This window comes from Mastigoproctus giganteus, chromosome 6, assembly GCF_048544385.1.
Source record: "Mastigoproctus giganteus isolate SK-2022 chromosome 6, ASM4854438v1, whole genome shotgun sequence".
In the NCBI taxonomy this organism is placed as follows: Eukaryota; Metazoa; Arthropoda; class Arachnida; order Uropygi; family Thelyphonidae; genus Mastigoproctus; species Mastigoproctus giganteus.
The window spans coordinates 225,216,279-225,243,909 of NC_143580.1; the positions used below are offsets into that span (position 1 = coordinate 225,216,279).

General features: G+C 37.3%; 1 protein-coding gene across 1 annotated transcript in view; it reads left to right on the top strand.

The window, feature by feature from the left end:
• LOC150085036 (nuclear RNA export factor 1-like) overlaps positions 1 to 27,631 on the top strand; it is a 152,418-nt gene that overhangs the window by 29,936 nt on the left and 94,851 nt on the right. The window contains exons 5-6 of the mRNA XM_090376440.1: positions 9,613 to 9,683; positions 18,029 to 18,112. Coding sequence (XP_090232566.1) covers positions 9,613 to 9,683; positions 18,029 to 18,112 — 155 coding nt within the window. The remainder of the gene's footprint in view (positions 1 to 9,612; positions 9,684 to 18,028; positions 18,113 to 27,631) is intronic.

Below are 27,631 nucleotides of genomic sequence, written 5' to 3' on the forward strand. Positions count from 1 at the left end.
GAGGCCGATTTCATAAATATTAAAAACCTGCTGGGGAAGTAACCCTCCTGATCAACTGACTCTTGGAATTCAATTTTAAAGGTCTCAGCTGCTTTATTATCAGCACTGGATGCCTCCCCATACCTTTCAACACTTTTGATATTCGCCCCTTTGTTTTTTTTGAAGTGCTCGAACCAACCTCTGCTGGCTTTAAAATCTTCAAAACAAACAGCACTGTCACTGGTTGATGGAACTTCAAGTTACAGATCGTCATAGATCTGTCATAGATTGTTTCAGATCGTCATAGATCTGAAACAATCGTACGAGTCATGTTCCGCACGCCACATGTTGAATGATAACGTTGTTGAACAATAACAAAGACTCTAATTGGTTGAGAACAATCGTACGAGTGATGTTCTGTGCACCACACATCTGAAAATTTCCACCCATGTATCGTTCCAGCTATATCGGAAAGCCATCGGTACCTGCAAATATCATCGGTCCTTAAAATAAAATAAAGTATGGATGGTATATCCGTTCCTGAGAATATCGGATGTTGATGTCGTCATAAGTCGAGGCCCTACTGTATATTCCAAGGTTCTCTTCTCATACTAAATATTTTTCCTTCTATATATTAATGATCGTTTCTCCCATTTATTGGAAATCCTGCCCACAGTTTTTCAGCTGTTATTACTTTGCATTCCAGTTTGACAAACCCTGCAAACAGTGACAATTTTTTTAATAATCTCTACCAGTTTCCTAACTCTTTTGAATGGGTTTTTAGACTATAGGAATGCTACTCAAGTGAATTTTTTTGAGGAATTTGGAAATCTAAAATTGTAAAAATTGAAAACTATGCACAATAAATACTATTAAATATTAAAAATATTTTTTCCTGTTTTTGAATTTATAGCCAAATATTATGTCAGGATTGTCATCAAATAAAATCAAAATTAATATCTCATTAAAAATTTGAAAAAAATCTTTAAAAAATAATAAATAATCCTTCATTATTTATTTTTTTTTATTTGCTGTAATATCCTCTATGTTTATATGTGAATTATTTGATTTGGTTTTATCAACTTTTGGCATTAGCATTAGCAGTGGCAAATGATGCAAGAAAGCAAGCTTATATATATATATATATATATATAGAATCAGACAAAAAAGAAAAAAAATATAACCACAAAAAAGACATTTCCAATTTCACCTATTCATTCCATCCAATAGTTTGTTTATTTCTTGAATTTATTTAAGCCATCAGCTTCCACAACAAATGGAAGCCTGTTCCAGCAATTAACCACTCTCTGGTTATGCACATCTATTCTGCAACTGTCCTACTTCAATTTGAATCTGTGCCCCCTCGTGAAGAATCTTATCAGCATTGAGCTTTCTCAATCCATTCAAAGCCTTAAACACCTGAATCAAATCACCTTGTAGGTGCCTAGTCTCCAGACTACTACTTAAAGATGTAACTTTATAAAATAGTTTTCATTTAAAATTTTTTAATGTACAAGTTATGTCACATGACAGTGTTAGTCTTTAAGTAATAGTTACTTAAAGATGTAACTACCCTTGATGGCAGGTTGCATCTTTAAATAAATCCCAACTCAATACACTGTGTTCATTGCCACCTAGTGGTTCTTTTATATGGAGATTCTTAATGCATGGATAATCACTACTGATAAATCAGATCAGGAGTACTATTCCCACTTGTTGCCTCTCTAACATGTAGAAAACAGTCATCATGCTAATCTACTAGTGACCAACCAACAAGTTCCACTCAATATATGGAAAGCTAAAATGCCCCATTATAAGACATTCTGATTTACTGCCTAGTTTATCTCTGTTCAGCTGTTCATTGTACTTATCAGACTTGATTACAGGTTAGTTTATATCTACCATAGGCTTCTGTGTCCCCTGATAATTTTTATGCATCCCATGCATTTTTCTTTTCTGCTACAAGTTTCATCAGTTCATCTGACATCCATTTAGGCCTATACCTTTAAGAGTATTTCTTAGTTGGTATGAAAAGCCTCATAGCTTCTGTGATTAACTCCTTGAACAATTGCCATGTAGAATTTGTTGTTGGTAACATCATTAGATGGTTATACTGTATAGAATTTAAAAACTCTCTGAGACCACTGTAATCACCTTTACGAAAGCAAAAACCACTCCCTTTACCCCTGATGGTAGTTACATCTTTAAGTAAATCCAAAATCAATACACTGTGATCACTGCCACCTAGTAGTTCTTTTATCGACAGATTCTTAATGCATGAATGAACACTGCTGATAATTAGATCAAGATACCAATATGTACTCACTCTTTTTGGCTCTCTAAATGTTAGCTGCTATAGAAAACAGTCATTTAATAAATCCGTAAAAGTCTTGCTAGTCTGTGAGTGACCAAACCACAAGTTGCAGTCAATATCTGGAAAGGTGAAGTTAAAATCCCCCATTATAAGACATTCTGATTTACTGCCAAATTTATCTCTATTTCTTTGTACAGCTGTTCTTTGTACTCATCAGAGTCATTGGCCCCGGGTGCCAAGCGTTCTGGGGCCAAGCGATCTCAGTGCGTTTCTCAAAGCGAGCTATCTAAAGAGCTTTTGCCATTGTATATATTCTGTTTATTTCCGAATACTGTTTTCCTCATTTTATATTTAAGTAGCTCTTTCGTTCTACAAGAAGTAGGCAAAGGCCCAGAAAGGAAAGAAACCTTTCTGTTTCGTTTTCTTTATTGCTAATTCAACTAATAGCTGCTTGGTCACCTCGTGGCACTGCTCCTGCCTCCCCGTGGTGGGGCCGGTAACCTGGGTGGTAAAGACAACCCCCCCAGGGCCAAAAGGAGCCGACATGGATATAAGTAACTATCCACTGTTAGAGCCCTCGAGCTCGAGATCAGAAATTCCTGACAACAACCATGACTCCAAAGCGACTAAGGACGGAAAATCAGAATAATGACGTGCCAGCATTTCTTATAATGCACTCATTATCCACGCAACCTGTTGGCAAACTATCGCCTTTTCTTATACAGAAATGTTTAGAATCGGTTTGTGGATTTCCTAAAATGGTTAAGCGTCTCCAGTCTAGAGACCTTCTAATTGAAACTTCTAAGACAACTCATTCAGAGAAGCTGTTAAAATTAACATCATTTAACAGTATTCCAGTGTCAGTTACGCCCCCATAACACTCTTAACACCTCTAGAGGTGTTATCAGCGAATGGGACTTGCTATCCATGTCAGAAGAAGAGATAATACAAGAACTCACGGAACAAAAAGTGACTCATGCGCAGAGAATAATGACCAAAAAAGATGGCAACCTACTACCAACCAGGTCCATCATTTTGACATTTAGTACTCCGACTCTTCCATCTTCTGTTAAAGCAGGTTATTTAAACTGCAAGATTTGTCCCTACATCCCAAATCCCATTTGCTGCTTTAAGTGCCAGAAGTATGGCCATTCTCAGACGGCATGCCGAGGCGGTGCTGTATGTCCTATTTGTGGCTCTAAGGAGCATTCCCAAGGAGACTGTACATCTGCCACTCCTACTTGCCCTAACTGTAAAGGAAGCCATCCTGCCTTTTCTAAAGCATGTGACCTTTGGAAAACAGGCAAACAAATCCAGAAATATAAGGTGGAGCATAAAGTCACATACCCTGAAGCAAGGAAGCAAATACTGTTAACCATGCCTAGCCGATCATACGCATCGGTCACTAAAAACAGCCAGTCAATTTCAACTCAAACAGATGTCTCCATAGAACCAAACATTTAATTTGCCACCTGGGCCAAAACTATGCTAACGTGCAATAAAAAATCTACAGTTAATGAAACCAGCAACACGCCAATCAGTATTCCAACTGATGCCATATCAACCTTGCCCGAAAGAACAAAATCTGTTAGTGTTGAAAATCAAAAGACAATGAAACCATGCTATAGCAACATGGAAATGGAGGTTCAGTCAGAGGACGAAGACACAGTACTAGAATTACATGCCAATGATAACATGGACACAGGACGTCCAACCTTTCCCAGAAATGAAAAATCAAAACTAAACAGACAGAAACCTCAGAAAAAACAGTCAGATCAATCTTCCTCAAATAAACCCAAGCAATGAACAAATTCCTACAATGGAACTGCAGAGGATTACGCAGTAATATAGATGACCTGGATGATTTACTCATACAAACTAACGCATTAGGAGTATGCTTGCAGGAAACATTTTTATCACCAAAAGTTTCACTCAAATTCAAAAACTATACTATGTTTAGGCGAGACAGGAATTCTGACTCTTCTTCTCGTGGAGGGGTAGGTATTCTTGTCAAAACTACCATACCATCAAGACATCTCCAACTAGAAACCTCCCTAGAAGTTTTAGCAGTTTGGATAGCAATGGGAATATCATTAACCCTTGCATCTGTTTATATACTACCTAATTATCCTTGTTCCCAGACTGAACTTGACAACCTTTTAACACAACTGCCACCTCCTGTCTGTTTACTCGGTGATTTCTACAGTCACCATCCATTGTGGGGATCCTCCGCTATGGATAAGAGAGGCCAATTAATTGAAACATTCATAGATAACCATAATCTGACTGTATTAAACACTGGCTCTCCAACTTATGTTCAATTACCTACAGGTACAACATCTGCCATAGACTTATCTATCTGTTCAGCATCTCTTTTCCCAAGTATGGAATGGTTAGTGTTGAATGATCCATTCCACAGTGACCATTTTCCCATCATCAGCTCAATTCAGACACAGGTCGTATCATGCCCTAAAGCCCGTATATCTTGGAATTTCCACAAAGCAGACTGGAAAAACTACTGTACTTGTGTCCTACTAAACAAACAGTATGTACAGCAACAACATATTGATGACGTAACCGAACACATTACCAGCCATATATTATCAGCAGCCAAAATTTCTATTCCAGAATCCAACCGAACCAAGTGGGTACACCAAAACCAGTGGTGGAATCAAGATTGTACCATAGTGAAAGTAGAAAAAAAACCGTGCTTGGAACCAATTTCGCAAATTCCTCACTACCGCCAACCTTATAGTTTTCAAAAAACTGAGAGCCAAAGCAAGACAAATTAGGAAAAAAGCAAAACGTGACTCCTGGATTAAATTCGCCTCAACTATTAACAAAAATACTGACACTCGGATTATCTGGAAAAAAATACAAGCTCTCAATCGAAAATTTCTACCGTTACAGTCTCCAATAATACAGTGGAATGGGCAGGACCTATCCTCTCCTACTGACATTGCAAATGCTTTAGCAGAATCTTTCTATAATACTTCTGCCTCTACCACTTATGTGACTGCTTTTCAAAGAATTAAAACTAGTGAAGAATGTAAAAAATTGAATTTTTCAACTAATCTCCCACTTCCATATAACCAGCCCTTTACTATAGCTGAACTCAAAGAATCCTTGAGTAAATCTCCAAATAGTGCAGCAGGACCAGACGGCATTCACTACAGAATGCTTAAACATCTGTGTGAAGCTGATCTGTACACACTATTGTTATTTTATAACAGGATCTTCTCAGAAAAGACATATCCTCTCTCATGGTGTTATTCCTATATTTGTGCAAAACCAAAACCGGGAAAAGATACCTCTCTAGTTCAAAATTACAAACCAATATCATTGACAAGCTATTTGGGCAAGATCTTCGAAAGAATGGTGCACAAGAGGCTCACCTGGACTTTAGACTCCCAAAATCTGCTTTCTGATCACCAATATATGGCTTCTGCAAAAACAGGTCCACCCTAGATTTACTTGTAAAAATTGAATCCAACATACGTAACGCCTTCATCAGGAGACAACATTTAATTATGGTCAACCTGGATATTCAGAAAGCATTCGACACCATATGGCGTCATGGTATTATCAAAGATATGCATCAGTTAGGGTTGAGAGACTATCTCCCTCAAATTATTCAGAACTTTTTAAAAAGTTACGTACCTTTCAAGTCAGATATCAAAACTTTCTATCAACATCTCATATTCAAGAAGAGGGTGTCCCACAGGGTTCCATACCGAGTCCAACCCTATTTGCAATTAAGGTCAATAATATATTGGAAGATTTTCCAAAAACTATTGAAGTATATATGTATGCAGATGACCTCACCATATCGTGCCAATCACAAAATATGAATACTATCGAAAGGCAGTTACAAATTACTCTAAACAGAATAGAATTGTGGACTTTATGCAATGGATACCATCTTGCTGAACAGAAATCCACTACCACTCATTTCTGCAAACTCCGGTCATTTCATCCTGATCCTGAGTTAAAGATAAAAAATGTGTTGGCTCCTCTGGGTAACACTGTCTGCTTTCTTGGCCTGATACTAGATAGAAAACTGAACTTTCAAGCACATGTGGCCTACCTTCGAACCATCTGCTTGAAGAAATTGAATATCCTTCGGTGTGTATCATCCATGTCATGGGGCGCTGATCGGCATACGCCTATCCATATTTATAGAGCTCTCATCAGGTCCCGTTTGGACTACGGTTCTCCAGTGTATGACTCTGCGAGGAAGAGTATTTTAGAGCGATTAAATACCATCCAGCACAGTGAGTTTCTCTAGGGGCTTTCAGAACCTCCCCAGTCCAGAGCCTTTACATTGAAGCCCACAACCTCCCTTACATCTTCGGAGGAAAACATTGCTTTTAATATATGCTGCAAAAATCCGCAGTCTTCCCTCTCACCCTAATTGTAGATGTCTGTACAATACTGAATGGGACTCATTTTACAACAGTAAACCAAATGAAAACAGACCTGCTGCACTTAGACTTAAAGAACTAACTCAAATGTAGAATATTGAAATCGGCAATATATATCAGGACATAACACCGCCTGATCCACCGTGGACAAATATCCCTGCAATTTACGATGACTGTTTCCAACAGTGGGGAAAGAACACCTTGTGTCCCTTCAATATTGCACAGCTACATGAAGCTCACTCTGCTTCTAATTCACAGGCCTGTAAGATCTATACAGATGGATCAAAAAATCTCAAGTAGGCACTGCGGCGATCTTTCCATCTTTCACCACTTCTGTCTCATTACCTGTAGAATGCAGTATCTTCACTGCTGATCTTTATGCTATTAACTTGGCTCTAGGTCACATTACTCAACTTCTAATTTCATCTTCCTTAATATACACTGACTCGCTCAGTGCTGTCTCTGCCATAAATAGTAATACCAACTTCTCTCACCCTGTAATAAAACAAATCCATTCTAAATTACTCGTGTGTAATGAGTCAGACCAAACTGTGACATTCTGCTGGATTCCTGGTCATTCTGGGATAGCAGGAAATGAAAGAGCAGATCTTGCCGCCAAACAACCAGATACTACTCTTTTGCAGATTTTTCGAACCCCATATACTGATTATAAACATATCATCCGTAAAGCATGTTACAATAGCTGGTCACTAATCTGGAGAGGTTATCCAGGAAACAAATTATACCAAATAAAACCAGAACCAAAGCTGTGGCCCTCCAGCTTCCAGAAAAGCAGACGAGAAGAAACAATTTTAGGAAGGCTCAGGATTGGGCATACTCATCTCACTCACCTGTATCTATTAACTAATGAAAGTGCTCCACAATGTACACCATGTCAAGTACAACTGACCATTCGCCATTTGTTAGTGGACTGTCCCCACTTTCAGAACATTCGCTTAGATACTTTTAAATCAATTGCTAAAACACAGTCATCAATAAATTTATTGCAGATTCTGGGAGATGATCCTAATAAAAAAGAACTATTTACTTTCCTAAACCGGATAGAAATATATCATAAAATATAGTTATTTCATATTCACCATTAGAAGACACAATATGGCCCAAGTAACCTATGTGTCGTTAAACCCAACAACAACAATCAGAGTCATTGGGCCTAAATACACTCCTACTCTTGTTTTTGCTTTTCCAGTGCTTATGTCACACCATACTGACTTAGCATTGCACTGGCCACCCATGTCAACTGGATGCACTGCCTTAGATTTTATGTGCTTCTTAACTAAGAACATAACCTCCCCGCCCACATCATGTCTGTCCTTAGTGTATACCTTATACTCCCCATATTCAAATTCTGCATCCCTTATATCTGAGTGACACCATGTCTCTGAAATTCCAACAGTGTCTGCATTTGATGTTTTGGCCAGCACTTCAAATTCATCAAATTTATATACTATACTCCTAGCATTGGTATGCATGCAAGTATACATGCACTTGGTCTTACTCTTAGTTACCCTAACACAACCAATGTATTTATTTCTTTTATGATGACTCTCAGCAGTCCTCAAAATCCCCAGCACCTTTCTTTCAAGGCTGCTGCTCATTCCAATAGAAGAAGTGCAAGAATCAGTTTCACCTTTGCTTGCTATTGTTAATCTATTAGTCAGTGTATCCCCCCCCAAGCTAGCAGTTTTCCGACCCACCTAACACTGCCTCTATAGCATCAGCAAATATTCATGTGCCCTTTCTATTTAAGTTTATCCCATCCCTGTAGAAGCAGTCTCTCCTGTTAACAAGCACAGACCATGCTGTGAAAAAATCTTATCCCATGAGCCTTGCACAATCTTTCCAGGGCCGAATTGATTAATAAGGCTGTCATCATATACTACCTCCTATCATGTGCGGGCACAATTGCCGACACTTTCAGATTTAATCCTAACATGCGACTTTTTTAAACATTGCCCTGTACTTGTCAAGTAAGTCTGCAGATCTCTTACTCTTAATGTCATTAATGCTAACATGTACAACAGTATCAGTATCAACGTGTACAACAATGATATCTGCTTTACAATATTGTAATTGGTAGGTAATTAATAGAATGGAATACTTAAGAAATCTCTATATATGTAAAAGAATAAGAGAAATTTACCTCAATATGATACATAGAACACTTCCATATGATACTTTCCAGAAATTAAAATGAAAACAATTAAAAAATCGAAAACCTTACATTACAGTAAGAAATAATTAAAAATCAATTTAAAGCAATTAAAAATTAAGTAAAAAATTTAATTTAATGAAAAAATTACAAAATGGTTATCCTTCCTGAAGCTGACAATGCTTTTCGACCGTATGTTGTGATCACAGGAATGAAAATTGAGCATTATAGCTCCGGTTCATATTATTAAGAAATCTCTATAATATATGAAAAAAAGAGATTTAAGATTACAGTATTTCATGAATTGCCAATCAAAATTAATGCCTAAAATTGTATTTTTGTATTTAAAATAAATATGAAGTTAAGTTACATAGGAACATTTGTGGAGGTATATTCCTTGCTGTAAATTCCCTTTCTAAGCAAAGGTTTAATTAATAGGTTTGTCCCACATACAGAGTACTATAGGTTCCAATTACCTTTCATGCATTGGGTTATTGTAAAAAAACTAATAATAATATAAATAAAAAGTTTTTTTTTTTTTTTTTTTTTTTTCAGACATCATATTGCCAGAATTGGGGTGGGAAGATAGAAAAAAATAATGAATGGAATATGTAATTTTGAGTTCAGTTACTTTCTGTATATTTCCTGATTTTAAATAAGTAATTTTATAAGATTGCAAGAGAGAAATAATTTTAATCACTATGTATTATTATATAATGCAGATAACAGAAGAGACTTTCCTAGAACACCAAATGATGTGGAAAGAAATGCTAACGAGTGGTATAAAATAACAGTAAGTGTATTTTGTAAATTCTTATGTGATCAGATATAATTCATAGTTGAAAAATAAATAAATTTATTAATATATGCAAATAGTTTTTGCACTAATATTAGAATGGCTTAAGAAGGTAAGTTAGGGGACATTTTCTGTATCTGCCAAAAAAAATAAAAAAATAAAATAAAAAATCCCAATTATTCAAACCTTTCATATAGCTAAAAAGTGGTCATCCAAGTTGGAAAACCTTGATCTGTACAAACTTGCACTTGCCACCTTGTAGGAGGTGGGGAGAATTTTTCATTTATCTACAGCATTCTTTGTGAGGGTAAACTTTATGAGTCCAGCCTTATGTTCTCCATAAGATTTTATAATGTTTCTTCTTCTCTCTCTTCCCAGTGAAAATACACTGAGTGATCATTGAATTATGACCACTCCTATGAATACTGAATGCGACCCGGTGAGCATGTGAGGTACGAGAATGCACATTTATTCGACCTACGTAGCATCAATAAGGTGTCAGTGGTTCAGTAGGTAGTGAAATTCTGAGTGTTATGGGTAAAAGGAAGGATTTATTCGACTTTGATAAAGGACAGATTGTGGGTGCTTGATGAGCTGGTGCCTCGATTTCCCAAAGCTGAACTGGTGGGGTGTTCGAGAGCTGCCGTAGTTAAAGTGTACCAGGTCTGGCATCAAAATGGTCAAACAATGACCTGACAGCAAAACTGCAAAGGTCAGCGAAAGGTTGATGTTAGAGGTGAGTGCTGCTGGGTCCGATGACTCGTACAGGCAAACAGGCACAGTACTGTTGAAGAGTTAACTACCCAATACAACATGGGCCAATCCGGAACAATATAAGGCATGACCATGCGTCGCACGTATGAGCTATACCTACAGACGACCCCTATGGTATCCTCTCCTAACCTAAAAGACTCACCTGGTGCAAAGAGCATGCAAGTTGGATGCTAGAAGACTGGAAGAAGGTGTGCTAGTCGGACGAGTCATGTTTTTTACTCCACACCGCGGATGGTCGTGTACGGATTTGGCAGCAACAACGTGAGGCTCTTCATCCAGCATGCATGGTATGCAGGCCGGTGGAGGCGGTTGTATGGTGTGGGACATGTTTCCCTGGCAGGAACTTGGACCTCTGGTGCATGTGGAACAATGTATCACTGGTCTCCACTGCTTGCTGACTGTGTACACCCCACTGTGTTACACTTTTCCCGAATGGCAATGGTGCCTTCCAAGATGACAATGCGCCGAGCCATTGGGCACTTGTTGTGCAGGAATGGTTTGAGGAACACAGTTCTGACTTCCAGCATATCGATTGGCCTCCAAACTCCCCCGATATCAATCCCACAGAGCACTGGTGGGTTTGTTTGTTTGTTTCGGGATTTATTAGGCTCATCGGCAACTATGGCCATAGTGCGCCAGAGCACTAGTGGGACCTCATGGAAAGGCATATCAGGCATCTGGATACACCAATCACCTCCATACCTGCATTGCTAGCTACATTACACGCAGCTTGGTTGGCCATACCTCCTGAACGCTTCCGACATCTTGTTGAATCAATGCTATGTCGGATATCTGCTGTTCTGAGGGCAAAAGGAGGACCTACTCCGTTAGGTTGGTGGTCATAATTCAGTGATCGCTCAGTGTATATTTCCCTCATTTATTTTTATAAAGCCATTTCATAGGTTTTATAATTCTAAATCAGGTTCCTAATAAGGAAAACACTTAGTTCTGCTTTCCAGTGTAGTTGCCTTTCTTTGAGTGTTTTTTTTTTTATTTTTTTACAGACTTTAGATTGATATAAATATCCAAGTGCAGTCTAACCATTGTCTTATATATAGGAATAATGACATTCTTCTTCCTCCTTGCATTGGTTCAGTAAATCATTGCTAGGATACCATGTGCCTTCCTGTCTGCCTGTTAACACTACTTAGTAAACTTCATACTATATTTGTTTGTACGACAGCCCTTAAGTCATTTTTATTCTGAATCATCTTTAACCCCACCCCCAGCATACTAGCTATAGTTGCTAATGTGGCAGTAAAATTCGAATCAGAAAATAACCCCCTTCCACCCTGCATAGGCTGTAAGGTGCATATTACAATTGTGTGCATTTCTTGAAACTGGTTTCATTTTTCCAAGTTGGCAGGTCTGATATTGTAGTTTCCCAAGTAGAAGGCATTACATTTGAAGCATTAAACCTCAGCTGTAGTTTTTCAGACCATATATCTAAAAGGTCCAACTCCTTTTTAAGAAACATAGCCTGGTTCGAGTCATTAACCTCTTCCAGCTGTGAGATCATCGGTAGTCTTTGACAGTTCCCCCTGTATTTCTTCATCAAATCATTAATGAAAAATGGAAACTAGTGGGGGACCCATCCATTTCCTAAGGGATTGCACTTAAAATTCTAGTTCACTCTCAAGAATTCCCATTTATGATTACCCTTGACATCCTATCTTTAAGCTAGCTTGTGATCTACCTAAGTATCTTAGGTAGATTGCAGGCTAGCCAGTGAGCTACAAGCCTGTGATCTACTTAAGATACTTAGGTAGTTCACAGGCTGATGCTCCCAGTTTTCTTCAGTTTACATTTACATTTTCACTCCATTTGTGGAAATTTGTCCAGTCCCTCTTGAAATTTATTTATTCAGACTATCCACTTCTACTACTGACATGTGGAAGCTTGTTCCAGTGATCAGTTACTACTCTCTGGACAAAAGCAAATTTCCACACAACCATCCTTTTATAATTTAAATTTATCTCCCCTTGTGTGTGTGTGTTGTGTGAGAAAGAGTAAGGATGCATCTGCATTCAGTTTACTTAACCCATTTAAAGCCTTAAATGCTTCAGTCAGGTCTCCTTGCAGGTGCTTTGATTTCCAGATGTTGCAATTTACAGACTTTAAGTCTTTTTTAGTAAGAATATCTCTTTGTGCCCCTGACTAATTTTGTTGCTCTTCTCTACATCCTTTCTAAAACGAGGCTTCCATATCTATATGCATTACTCAGAATGTGGCTAACTATTGCTTTATGCAGTGAGATGATCATCTCCTTTGTCCCTGCTGGCAAAATTCTTGTACAGTAAACTCTTGCTAATCCAGATTAGAGAAGCAAAAGATAGCCTTAAAAGAACAAAAACTTAGAACACAAATAAATTGAAAATTTAATAAATAAAATATAGGTAGTGCTGATGAAAATAAATAAAAAAAATATCACTGTAGAGCCTTTATTTAAAAAACTATAAAAAGACAATGCATTTATCCATTGATAGATGGATAAATAAATGTATTGTCTTTTTACATTTATCAGGTCATGCTGGCGTCGCACACCAACGGCACTTGATTGTTGCTGTGAATACCACTGAAATACAGCTTCTTTCAGCAACACTTCTTTTGGTTTTTTTAATGTCTGTCTATTTGATACACTGCTTTTATTACTTTCCATATCAAATTTTAAAGAAAATGCCTTTATAGATTCATTTTGTTTTTTAATATCTGGCACAGTCTGTCGGCCAATACCAAATTCTTCAGCAATTTTTTTCCCAGGAACACCATTTTCAAGTTCTATTATTTTGAGCTTGTTAATGATAGTTAAAGTTCCATTCTTCAATTCTTTAGAACCCATAATTATATAAAATATGTTAACTTATGTACATATGTATATATGTATAAAGAAGTATACGAATGAAGCGATATAAGCAATAACATCTATCCGACTCAGAGTAAACAACAATACCGAACAACATGCAAGACAATGGAATGTGTTTTTGGTCTCTCTTTGTACAGTCAGAGGAACTTATCTGCCTTTCTAATTCCCTTGTGTCTTTCAAAGTACTCAACTGTGAACAGAATTTTTTATATTTAGATCCAGATTATCTGACATCCTGATTAACTGTAACCAGATTAGCGAGGGTTTACTGTATGTTATCGACGGGAGCCCTTTAACTGTTCTAGCAGCCTGTCTGCACTGTTCAGAGAACTTCATGTCAGACAAGTACATTTTCCCCTAGGTCATTTTCGTTATTCTGGGATTAATGCTATCCAAATTTAGTTGTTGTTTTTGTTTGCATCCGGTCGGTTGCCGCCTACTTTCGGAGCCTTTATGAGTGAGCTGACTCCATGCTGTCCGCTCATCAATAGACTTCTTGCATGAGTACGAAAGACTTCTTTCAAGTCTTTCGTACTCATGCCAGTGTTGCTCTTGATGGTGTTGAGCCAGCATGTTCTTTGCCATCCTCTTCTCCTTGTTCCACTGACCTTTCCTAGCATTTTTGATTTTTCCAATGAATTGGGTTGCACTATGTGACCAAAATAGATCAATTTTAGCTTGGTGATCTTGGCTTCCAGTGATGTTTCTGGCTTGATTTGATCCAAAACCTCTCTGTAACTTTCACTGTCCATGGTATGCGAAGCAGCTTTCTCTAGTACCAGAGTTAAAAAAAGTCAATTTTCCTTCAGTCTGCTTTTTTTCATTGTCCATCTTTTACACCCTTAAGTTATGGCAAACATTATAGCATTAATCGTTTTAATATTCATTGTAAAACTGGTATCTTTGTCTTTCCAGATCTTTTCCATTCTTGTCATTGTGCTGCATCCAAGTGAAATTCTTTTAATTGTTAATTTTAACTTCTTCAGTCCCAGCTGTTGTCATAATTTTTGTTTTCTTGATGTTAAGCTGCAGTTCTTCTTTTTTGCTCTCATCTTTAACCACTAAAATCAGTTGTAGTAGATCTTCCTCATTTTCTGCAAGCAGAGTTATATCATCTGCATATCTTAAATTATTGATGTTTCTGCCACCAATTTTCACTCCAATTTCTGTCTCATCCAAGTACAATTTTCTCATAACTGATTCAGTATACAAATTAAATAGAAATGGGGATAAGATACAGCCCTGAATTCATGGGCTTTTTCCATGATCCAACGGATGTTTGTGATGTTATCATGAGTGCCTCTTCCTTTGTGGAAAGCAGCTTGAACATCAGGCAACTCTGTTTCTATGATTCTATGCAATTGTGCTTGAATGATTTTTAATAGAACCTTGCTTGCATGTGATATCAAGGCTATTGTTCAATAGTTTGAACAATTTTGGGTGTCTCCCTTTTTTGGGATTGGAATAAACACTGATTTCTTCCAGTCTTTTGGCCACATACTGCTTTTCCAAATCTCCTGACATAAAGCTGTGATAACTGTAATTGGCAGAAGTGTTAACAATTCTGTTGGTATTCCTTCAATTCCAGGGGCTTTTCTCTTTAGTAGTTGTTTCAGCATCCTTACTACCTCTTTCTCTAAAATATTGGTTCTAGATCATCCTGCCCTTTCACTTCAATCTGTTGATGTTTGTTTTTATTTGCATACAGTTCTTCTGTTTATTCCTGCCACCTTTTCCTAATTCCTTGTTGATCATTCAGTTCATTTTCATCTTTGTCTATTATTGAATCCTTACAAGTAGTGAAGGGTGTCTGGATCTTCTTTATTTGTGTGAAGAGATCTCTCGTGTGCCCTTTTTTTTTTGTTACTGTTATCTTCTATTTCTTTACAATGTTCATTCCAGTATTTTTTCTGGCTGCTCTTTGGAATTCTCCATTAAGTCTTATCTCATCTCTATCTCCAGCAGTTTAGCTTTTCTTCTTTTTTCAGCAATTTTGATGGTTTCTTTTGACAGCCACTTACTCGATTTTGTATGAGTTGTATTGCTGTGCTGTTTCAATGACGATATTTCTTATTTCCTTTCAGTGTCTGGTTGGCTTTCCATGTAGTTAAACGAGTCGAATCTGTTTATCTTGACTGTGTACGATGGTGAAATTTTATCTATGTCATATTTCCATGGTGCAGCATTCATTTTGATGTTACAGAACTTGAGCCTGACTTTGGATACTAAGAGTTGGTGGTCCAAGCCAGAGTCTGCACCAGGTAACATTTTCACTGAAAAAAACAGAGCCTTTCCATTTTTGACTTCCCATGACGTAGTCAATTTTATTGTGGTGCAATCCATTTGGGGATGTCCATGTATACAAATGTCGCTTAGGTTGGATAAACCATGTATTTGTAATCCTTAATCGTTTTCTTGACAGAACTGCACTAGGCAGTTTCCTGCTCATTTCCATCCCCCAGACCAAATCTACCAACAACCCCATCTTCTTCTCTGTCTCCTATTTTCGCATTGAAGTTCCCAAGAATGTACCCAGTCTTTTTTTAGTATTTGACTCAGTGCATCCTGAGCTTCAACATAAAACTGTTTAACATCACCTTCTGTTGTTGAAGCATAGACTTGAAGAAATGTGACTTTTAAGCAGTTTTCCATTAATGCTGATGGCCATTACTCTGTCACTGATCTGTAACTTTCAGCTGATCTGGCAATTCTCTTGTTCACTATAAATGCCACACCATTTATACTCTGGTTTTTTTTCTGATTTTGATTTTTTCATTCCCAGAGTAGTAAACTGTAAAATCATCTGACTGAAAGTAGCCATTTCCCACCCAATTTATTTCACTGACACCAAGGATGCCAATCTTGGTTCTAATCATTTCTCTCTTAATGATATCCAGTTTTCTATGATTCGAACTCCAAACATTCCATGTGCTGATCTTATGTGTTTTTGTACAGCGCAGACTGTTCCTTCCATCACGGGCTGCCTCAGCAAACAGGCCTCCCAAAGGCTTTAACTGAATTACGTCATCCATACCCACATTACTAGAAACAGGTTGTCACTCTTCTCTAGTAGCATGTTTGATGCTTTCCAGCCCGGAGGGTCTGCCTTTGGGTATCATCTCTGATAGATTCTTGAGCTTGTTCATAAAATTTTCTGATGAAAAATACTGGAGTAGGTCACCATGTCTTTCTCCAGCCCTCCCCATTTTTCGGGCTTGGCACCAACGTATCGATGTGTTAACATCCATATGGCTGGATATATATATATGTATATGTGTGTGTATATATATATATATATATATGGGCCCAGCACCATACCTTGTGGGACTCCACTAGTAACATTTATTCATAGCAGTAACTTACCTGTAGTGCCATAGTGTTCCAATTTGTACAATATTCATTCATTTGGAACAGTATAAAACGGTTTACTGAAATCTAAGCCATCATCATCATCATTATCAGCCATTTTCAATCCACTGCAGGATGAAGGCCTCTCCAGCAACGTTCCAGTTCCTTCTGTTTTGAGCACTGGCCATCCATTTACTACCCACAAACTCATGAATTTCATCTATCCATCTCTGCCTTTGTCTTCCAGGATTTCTTCTAGCTCCTCTTGGGTACCATTCTGTTATTTTTTTAGTCCATCTGTCATCATGTCTTCGAGCTGTGTCCTGCCCAAGACCATTTTAGTTATTTAGTTTTGATAAGAATGTCCTTTACTTGAGTTTGCTGCCTAATCCATGTGTTTCTCTTCTTATCTAACAGTCTGATTCCCAATATAATTCGTTCCATTCTTCGCTGTGTAGTTCTCAGCTTCTCTTCCATTCTTTCGGAGAGTGCCCAAGTTTCACTTCCATAAGTCATGGTGGGGAGTATACATTGGTTCATTATTTTACGTTTCAGACAAACTGGGATATTGCTCTTCAGTATGTGACTATATTTCCTGAATGCTATCCATCCAAAATTTATTCTTCTCTTGACTTCCAGCCATTTATCATTATTACAGCTAATAACTTGTCCCAGATAAGTATATGACTCCACCTTTTCAATTACTGCTCCTTCAATCATTATTTCCCTTTCTGTGGCATACTTGTTTATCATTACTTTTGTTTTAGCCATATTCATCTTTAGTCCAAAATCCTTACTAACTCTGCATAACTAATTGAGATTTTCCTCTAATTCATTGGGATCGTGGCTTATGACCACAATGTCATCTGCAAATCGTAAATGGTTTAGGTACTCTCCGTTCACATTGACTCCTTTCTGCGACCTGTCTAATCTTCTGAAAGCTTCCTCAAGGGCAGCAGTAAACAGCTTTGGAGATATTGTCTCCCCTTGTCGAACTCCTTTCTTGATTTTAAATTTCCTACTGTCTTTGTCTAGTCTAATCATGTACCGTAATACTATTTAGCTCTCTTATGCTTAAAACGTCTGCTCAAAATTTACTTGAGTTTTAAACTTAGTAATAAGTTTAAAAAAAATTTAGAAGTTGTGATTGTCGTTTTCAAAAATGCATTAATAAATTATTGTAAAGCTTTGTTTTACAGTAAGCTGGAAGTTTCAGATGAGAAAACAATTATATCTTAAGCATAGGTGTGTAGTATTTTATTAATTTAGGTATATTTTAATCATTGAATCTTATACCATTTCTGTTATCTAGCTAAAAATGCAGTGTTTATTGTTATATTTTCCCCCTCTCATGCAGATTCCTTTTGGAAAGAATTTAGGAAAAGCATATATACTCAAGACAATAGGATCTATCAGCAAAGTACCATTTGTACCATACAATGTAAGTGACATTCCAAGTCTGGAAATAAGTTATTAATAACATTGTGTTAGTATTGCAAATACATTAGAGAGAAAGTTGTATATTATACTTTATTCCAGTGATGGAAAACAATAGGTACTAATTGAGGTTTACACTGAGGCCAGTAGACAGTACTTATTTTTGCAATGAAAAGTTTTAGTTCCAATCAGAAAAAAAAAATATATCTTTAAAGGGGGAAAAAAAAAGTTAATTATATGCTGCTAAATCAAAATGAAATGTTTAATAATTTGTTAATTCTCGTTCACAAAATGTATCAGACTGGATACAAGGAGCCATGTTATAATCCAAATGATTGCTGCTTAAAAACAAACACAAACAAACAAAAGAAACTTAAAAACTTCTAGGTGGTAGAAGATTCATCAACCAGTGCAGTACCACCACTTTGCTAATTGGAGGCTTGAAGTGGTGAAACCCATGTTTAGTATCTAGGCAAAGTTTGTGGCACCTCTACCCTTCTGTCTCCTCTAACCCATGCATAGTACTAAGTACTATAGGTTTTGATACCTTATGTTTGGTGTTTTCATTAAAAAAAAAAAAAATGCATAAGTCAGAACTTAAAGAACTATTCAAACATAAAGAATGTGTAAAATAAACATATACCATTCTATATTTTTGGTGACAATTAAATTAATATGTTTGCTGCTGATGCATATGTGTATCAAAGTGATGTGCCATGATGGAAAGAATCTGATAAAATGATAAAACTGTGAGGTTTCAAATTTGTATCATCAGTTGTATGTTTTATAGTACGTGGTTGACAACTGGGGGGAGGACAGGTATTGCTGCAAATAATGCCAAATTTGATCAGCGTGCCAACATTGAGCAGTTCTTAATTTCATGTGCTTTTCCTTTTATAGCACTCATTTATTGACCACTTAAGAATAACCATATATGTACATCATGGCACATCATTTGTGTACCATTTGACATGTATACATGTCAGCAATAGGGAATGTGGTAAATAACATTAATTATTATTAAATTAATTAAATTATTAATTAATTAATTACTTTTAATATTAATTAGATTATAAAAAATAAAAGAAAGTAATTATTAAATTAAATGAGGTTAGGCAGACTTTTTTTTTTTTTTTTTTGCAGCCAGCATGATTTATATTGCTCACTTTGCAGATTTATATTGCAGTGGTCTTAATGAACTTAATCTCTGCAACAAAGCTTGGTATTACACTACTTTCAAACAGCTGACATCGAATTTTGTGGCATCATTTGTTTTGAAAGATTAATCTGTCATTTACTTAAAAGATGAGACAGTGGCAAAATAGCTAATTAACCTTTTTAGCAATGTAATGTCATCTCTAAAAGGTTAATCTCTCAGCTGCACTACCCTAGTTTCAAAATAACTGTAATTAAAAAGAGTGCAATACCAAGCAACTCATTGTGAATGTAAAGTTTGTTCTGTGGTTTGACCTCACGGGTAGCACAGTTGGTAAAATTGCCATCCTCTCAATGATGGGCCTTTTCACAATGTGGCTGAGTCAGTTGGTCTCAGGCGAAGATAGCATTGTTTTTTCCCTTGGAAACTTGGGTTTTTCATCCAGAAAACAAAATCGAAGCCACATTTGTCATATCTTACAATATTCACATTCATATTAATGCAACCATAGTATAGATAAGGGGATATGCTGTTGTTCACCATTTGGAGAACACTTCTTCTACAATGCAGAATATTGATCTGAAAATAATAGTCTAGAGAATGTGATAATTTGCAGTTTTTGTGAGTTATCTTTTTGGAGACAGTCTAAAACTGAGGTATCAAAGAAAAATAATATTTGGGGATGTGTGATAACCTTAGGGACTTGGAGGGAAACAGGTATCCTGTGTGTTATCAGACACTCAGCCTAAAATACTGATGGATCCAATATCTCTCTATTACAGAAGATTTTGGAGAAGTCCGGTTGGCCTGCCTGCCTCCCTAAAATCCACTCATGCACACCTTCTTGATGGTAAGCCCTGTTACGTCACTTAGGTGGCAACGAACATGTAGAGTGGTTCGCTTCAAGACGCCTGGTCAGCGTGAAGAGAAAAGATCAAACCTTCCAGCATATGACAGCACGACAAAACAAATGGCCCTTAGTCCCCAGCAGCTTTCACTCCCCCTCTTACGGCAGCGAGAGGATCAGAGTGGAAGCAGAGGGTACTAAGAATCTCTGGGTACGACCAGGCTGCCATGCACGGAAACTGAATATCACTCATCGGTGAAGACAGGATATTAGAGCTGGAAAAGGAATTAGAAAATGTGAATTGGAATATCATCGGTTTGGCTGAAACAAGAAGAAATGAATCATTTATAAGTTTATCAAGTGGAAATCTGCTGTACACCAATGGAAACAGTGAAAGGAGTGAAGGTGGAGTTGGGTTTCTGGTCCATAAAGATTTTAAAAACAACATTTTGGAATTCAAAAGCATATCACCAAGGGTATCAAGACTAATACTCAAGATTTCTAAGAAATACAAGCTAAAGGTTATAATGATTTATGCACCAACATCGAGCCACGATGATGAAGAGGTTGAAGAAATGTACACCGAAATTGAGTCTTCTAGATGAGCAGAAAGCCCACTACACTACACTATTATTATGGGGGACTTCAATGCTAAGGTTGGAAAAAGGCAAAACAGCGCAGAAAGAGGAATTATAGGAAATTTTGGAATTGGTGAAAGAAATAAAAATGGTGAAAGACTTGTGGAATTTGCAGAATCTCAAGGACTGTCAGTAATGAACACTTTTTTTCAAGAAAAAGGGTGAACAAAAAGTGGAGATGGAAGAGTCCAAATGGATTATCAACTAATGAAATCGACTTCATCCTCACTAACAGAAGATATATCGAAGAATGATGTTACCGTCCTGAATAAGGTAAATGTTGGAAGTGATTACAGAATGGTAAGATGTACACTTGATATAGATGTAGGAAAGGAAAGGAAAAAACTGACTCGAGTAAATACTACAAAGGTCTTTGAAATAACAGAAGAGGAGAAAAAGCAGTATGTACTGGAACTTAAGAACAAGTTTGAGCTTCTGCAGACTGCTCAGGACCAAGTTATCGACGAGGAATATTACAACTTTCTGAAAGTGATAAAGCCCAAGAAACCTATAGGGAAAAAGAAATCCAAAGAAGAAAAAATTAGTCAAGAAACACTTGTCATGATTAACCGAAGACGACAAATGAAGAGCAAGAAAAACACTGACGGAGAAAATTGAGTATACTGAGTTATACTGAGCAAAGCCATTAGAAAGAGACTCAGAGAGGACATAAGAAGATTTAACACAAGAAAAGTAGAATAAGCATTAAGGGAAAACAAAGGATTTAAATCAGCAGCCATGAGCAGTAATACAGAAAGACAAATGATACTGAAACTGAAGAATAGCAATGGTGTACTTATATAGCAGAGAAGGCATAATTCAAATAGCAGAAGACTACTATAGAGAATTATACAAGGAGCGAGGGAATGATGCCAGCAGTGAGGAAGATGGATTGCAAAGTAGCAACACATACGACATACCCGATATTCTTCCTGATGAGGTAGAACATTCATTGAAGAAAATGAAGAATCAGAAAGCCCCGGGGGAAGAAGAAGTTACTGTAGAGTTGTTAAAATTGGGAGGAAGAGACAGAACACAAAAACTGGCAAGGCTCTTCACAAAGTGCATTCGAAAAGGTGTGACGCCTAAGCAGTGGAATAATGCAATCATAGTTTTGCTGCATAAGAAAGGAGATAAATCAGAAATTGGAAATTATAGATCAATTAGCTTGTTATTCCACATCTACAAGTTGTTCACAAGGGTCATTACTAACAGATTAGAAAGAATACTTGATGAGAATCAACCGAAAGAGCAAGCTGGCTTTAGGACAGGATTCTCAACTATGGATCACCTTCACGTAATATCACAGCTAATGGAGAAAGCAAATGAATATAAAACACCATTATGCCTGGCATTTGTGGATTATAAAAAGGCATTTGACTCCGTATAGCATAAGACAATGTTTCGGGCACTAGAAAGACAAGGCATAGATACCCCACATATTATGATTTTGAAGAAAATATATGAGAGTGCTGCTACCTCCTTTATTAGACTAGACAAAGACAGTAGGAAATTTAAAATTGAGAAAGGAGTTCGACAAGGAGACACAATATCTCTGAAGCTGTTTACTGCTGCCCTTGAGGAAGCTTTCAGAAGTTTAGACTGGTCGCAGAAAGGAGTCAATGTGAATGGAGAGTACCTAAACCATTTATGATTTGCAGATGACATTGTGGTTATAAGCCACGATCCCAAAGAATTAGAGGAAAATCTTAATCAGTTATGCACAGTTAGTAAGGATTTTGGACTAAAGATGAATATGGCTAAAACAAAAGTAATGATGAACAAGTATGCCACAGAAAGGGAAATAATGATTGAAGGAGCAGTAATTGAAAAGGTGGTGTCATATACTTATCTGGGACAGGTTATTAGCTGTAATAATGATAAATGGCTGGAGGTCAAGAGAAGAATAAATTTTGGATGGATAGCATTCAGGAAATATAGTCACATACTGAAGAGCAATATCCCAGTTTGTCTGAAACGTAAAATAATGAACCAATGTATACTCCCCACCATGACTTATGGAAGTGAAACTTGGGCACTCACCGAAAGAATGGAAGAGAAGCTGAGAACTGCACAGCGAAGAATGGAACGAATTATATTGGGAATCAGACTGTTAGATAAGAAGAGAAACACATGGATTGGGCAGCAAACTCAAGTTAAGGACATTCTTATCAAAACTAAAGAACTAAAATGGTCTTGGGCAGGACACATAGCTCGGAGACATGGTGACAGATGGACTAAGAAAATAACAGAATGGTACCCAAGAGGAGCTAGAAGAAAACCTGGAAGACAAAGGCGGAGAAGGATAGATGAAATTCATGAGTTTGTGGGTAGTAAATGGATGGCCAGTGCTCAAAACAGAAGGAACTGGAAAGTTGCTGGAGAGGCCTTCATCCTGCAGTGGATTGAAAATGGCTGATGATGATGATAACCTTAATAAGGCTTTGAGAGGGCATAGTAAAATGAATGAAGGCAAAATTTTCAGTTATAAATAATATTAGGAGTGATAAATTCAAATTATTGTGGAAGAAGTATAGACTTCAAATAATAGTATACTCTAGTATGTTGCTGGTTAGGATGCCTCCAAATGGTTGTTTGCCTATTGTGGCATCCTGAGCAGAACTGAGATTCTTCGGTGAGCAGCATAGACCACTGTTCTTGTCTCCAATGATTAAGCATTGCACTATTCTTACCAATGATTCTGTGGTTTGGCAGTAATGGTGTGCCTTGATCTGGTCATTTTGCCTGTAGTATGACATCTTTCAAATGATGGCATATGGTTTGCATGGATACATGCTTTGCCACTGATTCTCTTTAGTTGGCTTTGGTGTTCCAGATGGTGTTGCGTGACCCATTCACACCATTTAATGGGTCATACAACACCATCCTCCAGATCCAGTGATCTTCTTGGCCAGTCCCTTATTAGTGTTCTTAATCTGACCACTACATTCATTGTTGCACAAAATTCATGTTGCAGCCAACTTGTGTGGCAGTAGCTTGCATTGATGTCATGAAGTTCTACAATTCTGTCTGTTTTCATTGCTTGAAGATATGCTGCATACTTTCATGTCTTTGGCCTGTTGTGAACTTTTTACAGGAAGAAATGCAATCAAAATTTCTCTGGCAACAACAACTGGCTTATCTTTCCAACAACTTTAAAGCCTCTATCTTGTTATCCATATATCATATAAAATTGGGTTTCTTTATAAGATTGAAATTCAGAAACTTCATGTTTCATTTCATGAGTAGCTTTTCAAATATGCTATTAAATTGAAGTAATATTTGTGTGAACTGTTTAGAGTTTGTTTAAGCTATAATAATATTAATTTTTATAAATTTGCATATCTCGGAAACAGACTTCTTAATTTGATTTTCATGGCTCTTTATCTATTATTTTTCAGTGTTCAGCAGTGTATATAGAATTATAAACAACAAATACACAATAAGTTGCAAATATAGATTTAATCAAAACTTCAAAATATTATAATCGAATTACTGAAGTACCTATTCATTTATACTCAGATTGTTACTAATAAAGATTTATTAACTAGGATGCTAGAAGACAAATCTATATAATGTATGCCCACAGAACTTAATAGTATAAATTTTAAACCAAAGAGCAAAAAAAAAAAAGAGAAAAAAAAGAAAAAAAGTGCAGCCTGTTTATAAACACAACCTGATGATTTGTTGGATAAATATAGGCTCATACTGAAAAAATGCTGTTAGTTAGGTCAGAATGCGTATGTGTCAGCAATTCTGCCCAGACATGATAGGAGGAATTATATACTGAAATCCTTAACTTGGAACTTAGGGACTCTGCAAGGCTAATTGGAGTGGGGGAATCAGCATGGCCCACACTTGTAGGTAGAAGGAATCTATTTTGTAGAGAGACAGTATTTTGCCATTATCATTGAGGATATCATGGGTTCAGGGAAACTGCTAGTTTGGAGGGAAGGGTAATATACACACGCATTTATCTGATGATTATGGGTCAAAGTAATAGTAGTACTAGTAATAGAGGTATGTTATGCAAGAAAGCAAGCATATGAGCTTATGTAGTATCAGCCAAAAAAAAAATTTCACACAACCATTCCCTCAAAAGTTTGTCCAGTTCCTTCTTCAATTTATTTAAGCTATCAACTTCCACGACAGATGGAAGTTGTTCCAGCAATTAACTACCTGCTGGCTAAAGGCAAATTTACACACATCTATTTTACAACTGTCTTTCCTCAATTTGCAACTGTGCCCCTCAGGTTCTTAGTCTGAGCAACAGGAAGAATCCCATCCACATTCAGCTTGCTCAACCCATTCAAGGCCTTATACATCTCAATCAGATCACCTCGCAGGTGCTTACTCTCCAGGCACTGCAATTTGCAGAACTTAAGCCTTTCTTGGTAAGATCACCCCCTTCGTTCCCCTCACCAATCTTGTTGCCCTTCTCTATACATGCTCAAGCAACTCTACATCCTTCCTAAAATGAAGCTTCCAGACCTGTACGCAGTACTCAAGGTGTGGCCTGACCATTGGCTTATACAAAGGGATAATCACTTTCTCCCTCCTAGCAAAATTCCTGTATATCATTGATAATACCCCATGACCTGCTGTGGCAGCCTGTCTGTATACATGCTCAAGCAACTCTACATCCTTCCTAAAATGAAGCTTCCAGACCTGTACGCAGTACTCAAGGTGTGGCCTGACCATTGGCTTATACAAAGGGATAATCACTTCCTCCCTCCTAGCAAAATTCCTGTATATCATTGATAATACCCCATGACCTGCTGTGGCAGCCTGTCTGCATTGCTTAGAAAACTTCATATCTGACTGCACAATCACCCCCATGTCTTTTTCATTTTCTACCACCCTAAGGGTAGTACCACACAGTTGGTACGTTCCTCTGGAGTGACTACAACCCATATGTACTTTGCATTTGTTAATGTTAAACTTCAGTTGCCACTTCTCAGCTCATTTGCCCAAATTTTCTAGATCCTGTTGCAGTAGCACACTGCCATTACTATCATTAACAGCCCTGCCAACCTTTGTATCACCTGCAAACTTTGACGCCGACCGGGCTAGCTGGGTGGATAAAGTGCCTGCCTGGCAACCCAAAGGTCGCGGGTTCGAATCCCGCCTCGGGCTTGGATCAAAGTACTGCAAAAACCTTGGAAGGTGCATTATGGCTACAGAAGCCGATGCTCCAACAACTACCAAAAAAAAAAAAAAAAAAAAAAAAGCAAACTTCGACACTAAGCCTGATATACCTTCATCAATATCATTGATAAAAATATAAAACAACAGTGGGCCCAACATAGAACCCTGTGGGACTCCACTAATAACATTAGTCCACAAAGAGCAGTGGTCATTGATTACTACTCTCTGTCTTCTCCCACTCAACCACCCTTTTATCCATTGTAGCACCTTACCCTTAATACCATACTGCTCCAATTTGTATAGTAATCTTCCATTCACATCAGTGTTAAAAGCTTTCCTGAAATCCAAGTATATGATATCAAAATTATTTTTTGCATCTGGTTCCTTTGTAACTAAATTATAACATCCAATTAAATTTGTCAGACAAGACTTTTCCTTAACAAACCCATGCTGTGTATGAATTATTGCTGCAGTCTGTCTAGACGATTCTGCAGTGCATCTTTAATCAGTGACTCCATTATTTTCCCCAGAACAGAAGTTAAACTAACTGATCTGTAATTACTCGTGTCACCCTTAGATTGCCCTTGTGAATTGGGGATACATTTGCACATCTCCAGTCTGTGGGGACTTCCCCTGAGTCTAAGGGGAAGTCCCCACGGACTGGAGAAAATTTGATGGTGTAAAGATTGGGAGATTTGTTAATTATCAATGTCAAGCAGTGCTTCTTCAGGGTGACTTGAACAGACTTCGGGAATGGTCTGAAAGGGAACAGCTATGTTGTAATGTAGTAAAATGCAAGATCCTACACTTAAGGAATAGCAGCCCCAAAATAACTTAGACACTTGCTGGGATTGAATTAAAATTGATGGATATGAAATTCTCTGAGCAGTGTAAGCAGGCAGCTTACACTGCTCAGAGAATTTCAGACTTATGTAAGGGTTGCTTTCCGAGGAACGCTACGTAAGTCTGATTTAAATAAGTTGGAAATTCCCCCATGCTTGTTCAGCACTCGCAACTGTGCTTACCAAATTGATTGATTGAATCAAAAAAGAAATGTTCGACTAACATGTAAATAGAATTATTTATTGTATTTATTCAATTTTTTATCTCATGCGCAGGAAAAATTACAAAAGCATGCAATTTAAAAAAAAAAATTCAAAATTATAAAATTACAAAAAAAGAAAGGAGACAGGCATAACATCAGTAAGTTTTACCTCCTCAAGCATCGTTGCCAGAATCGACATCTTCAGCTGATAAGTACGCCGCTGCGGAGGTTGAGGGCTATGGAGATTTAAAAGGGATCGGCTGCTCAACCTCACTAAAGAACATATTAATGGATGACTGCACGGTGACTTTTTTTTTCATTGTAGAGTTCTTTGTAGCAAGCAAGCAAGCATATCATTCACCCCTCTGTTAACTTTTAAGAATAGTTCGCTGTCAGGATCCATCTTCTCAAACCTTGCCATTGCCGATGCAATTTCACGAAATGCCATTGCCATCTCTCTGGTGATGAAGTGTCTCTGCTCCTGTTTGGTTCATCTTGAGCTTCGTCAGCATTTGCTTCTTTCACTATTGCTGTCTGCAAGTCAATAAGTTTTTTGTTAGATAATTCCTTCTCTTCTTCCTCTTAAGTCCTCCACATCTTTGGCATCAACCTCCAACTGAAGTAGCTCTGCAACCTTTACAATCTTATCTGTAACCTCTTCATATAATTCGTCTTTTTCAAATCCTTCG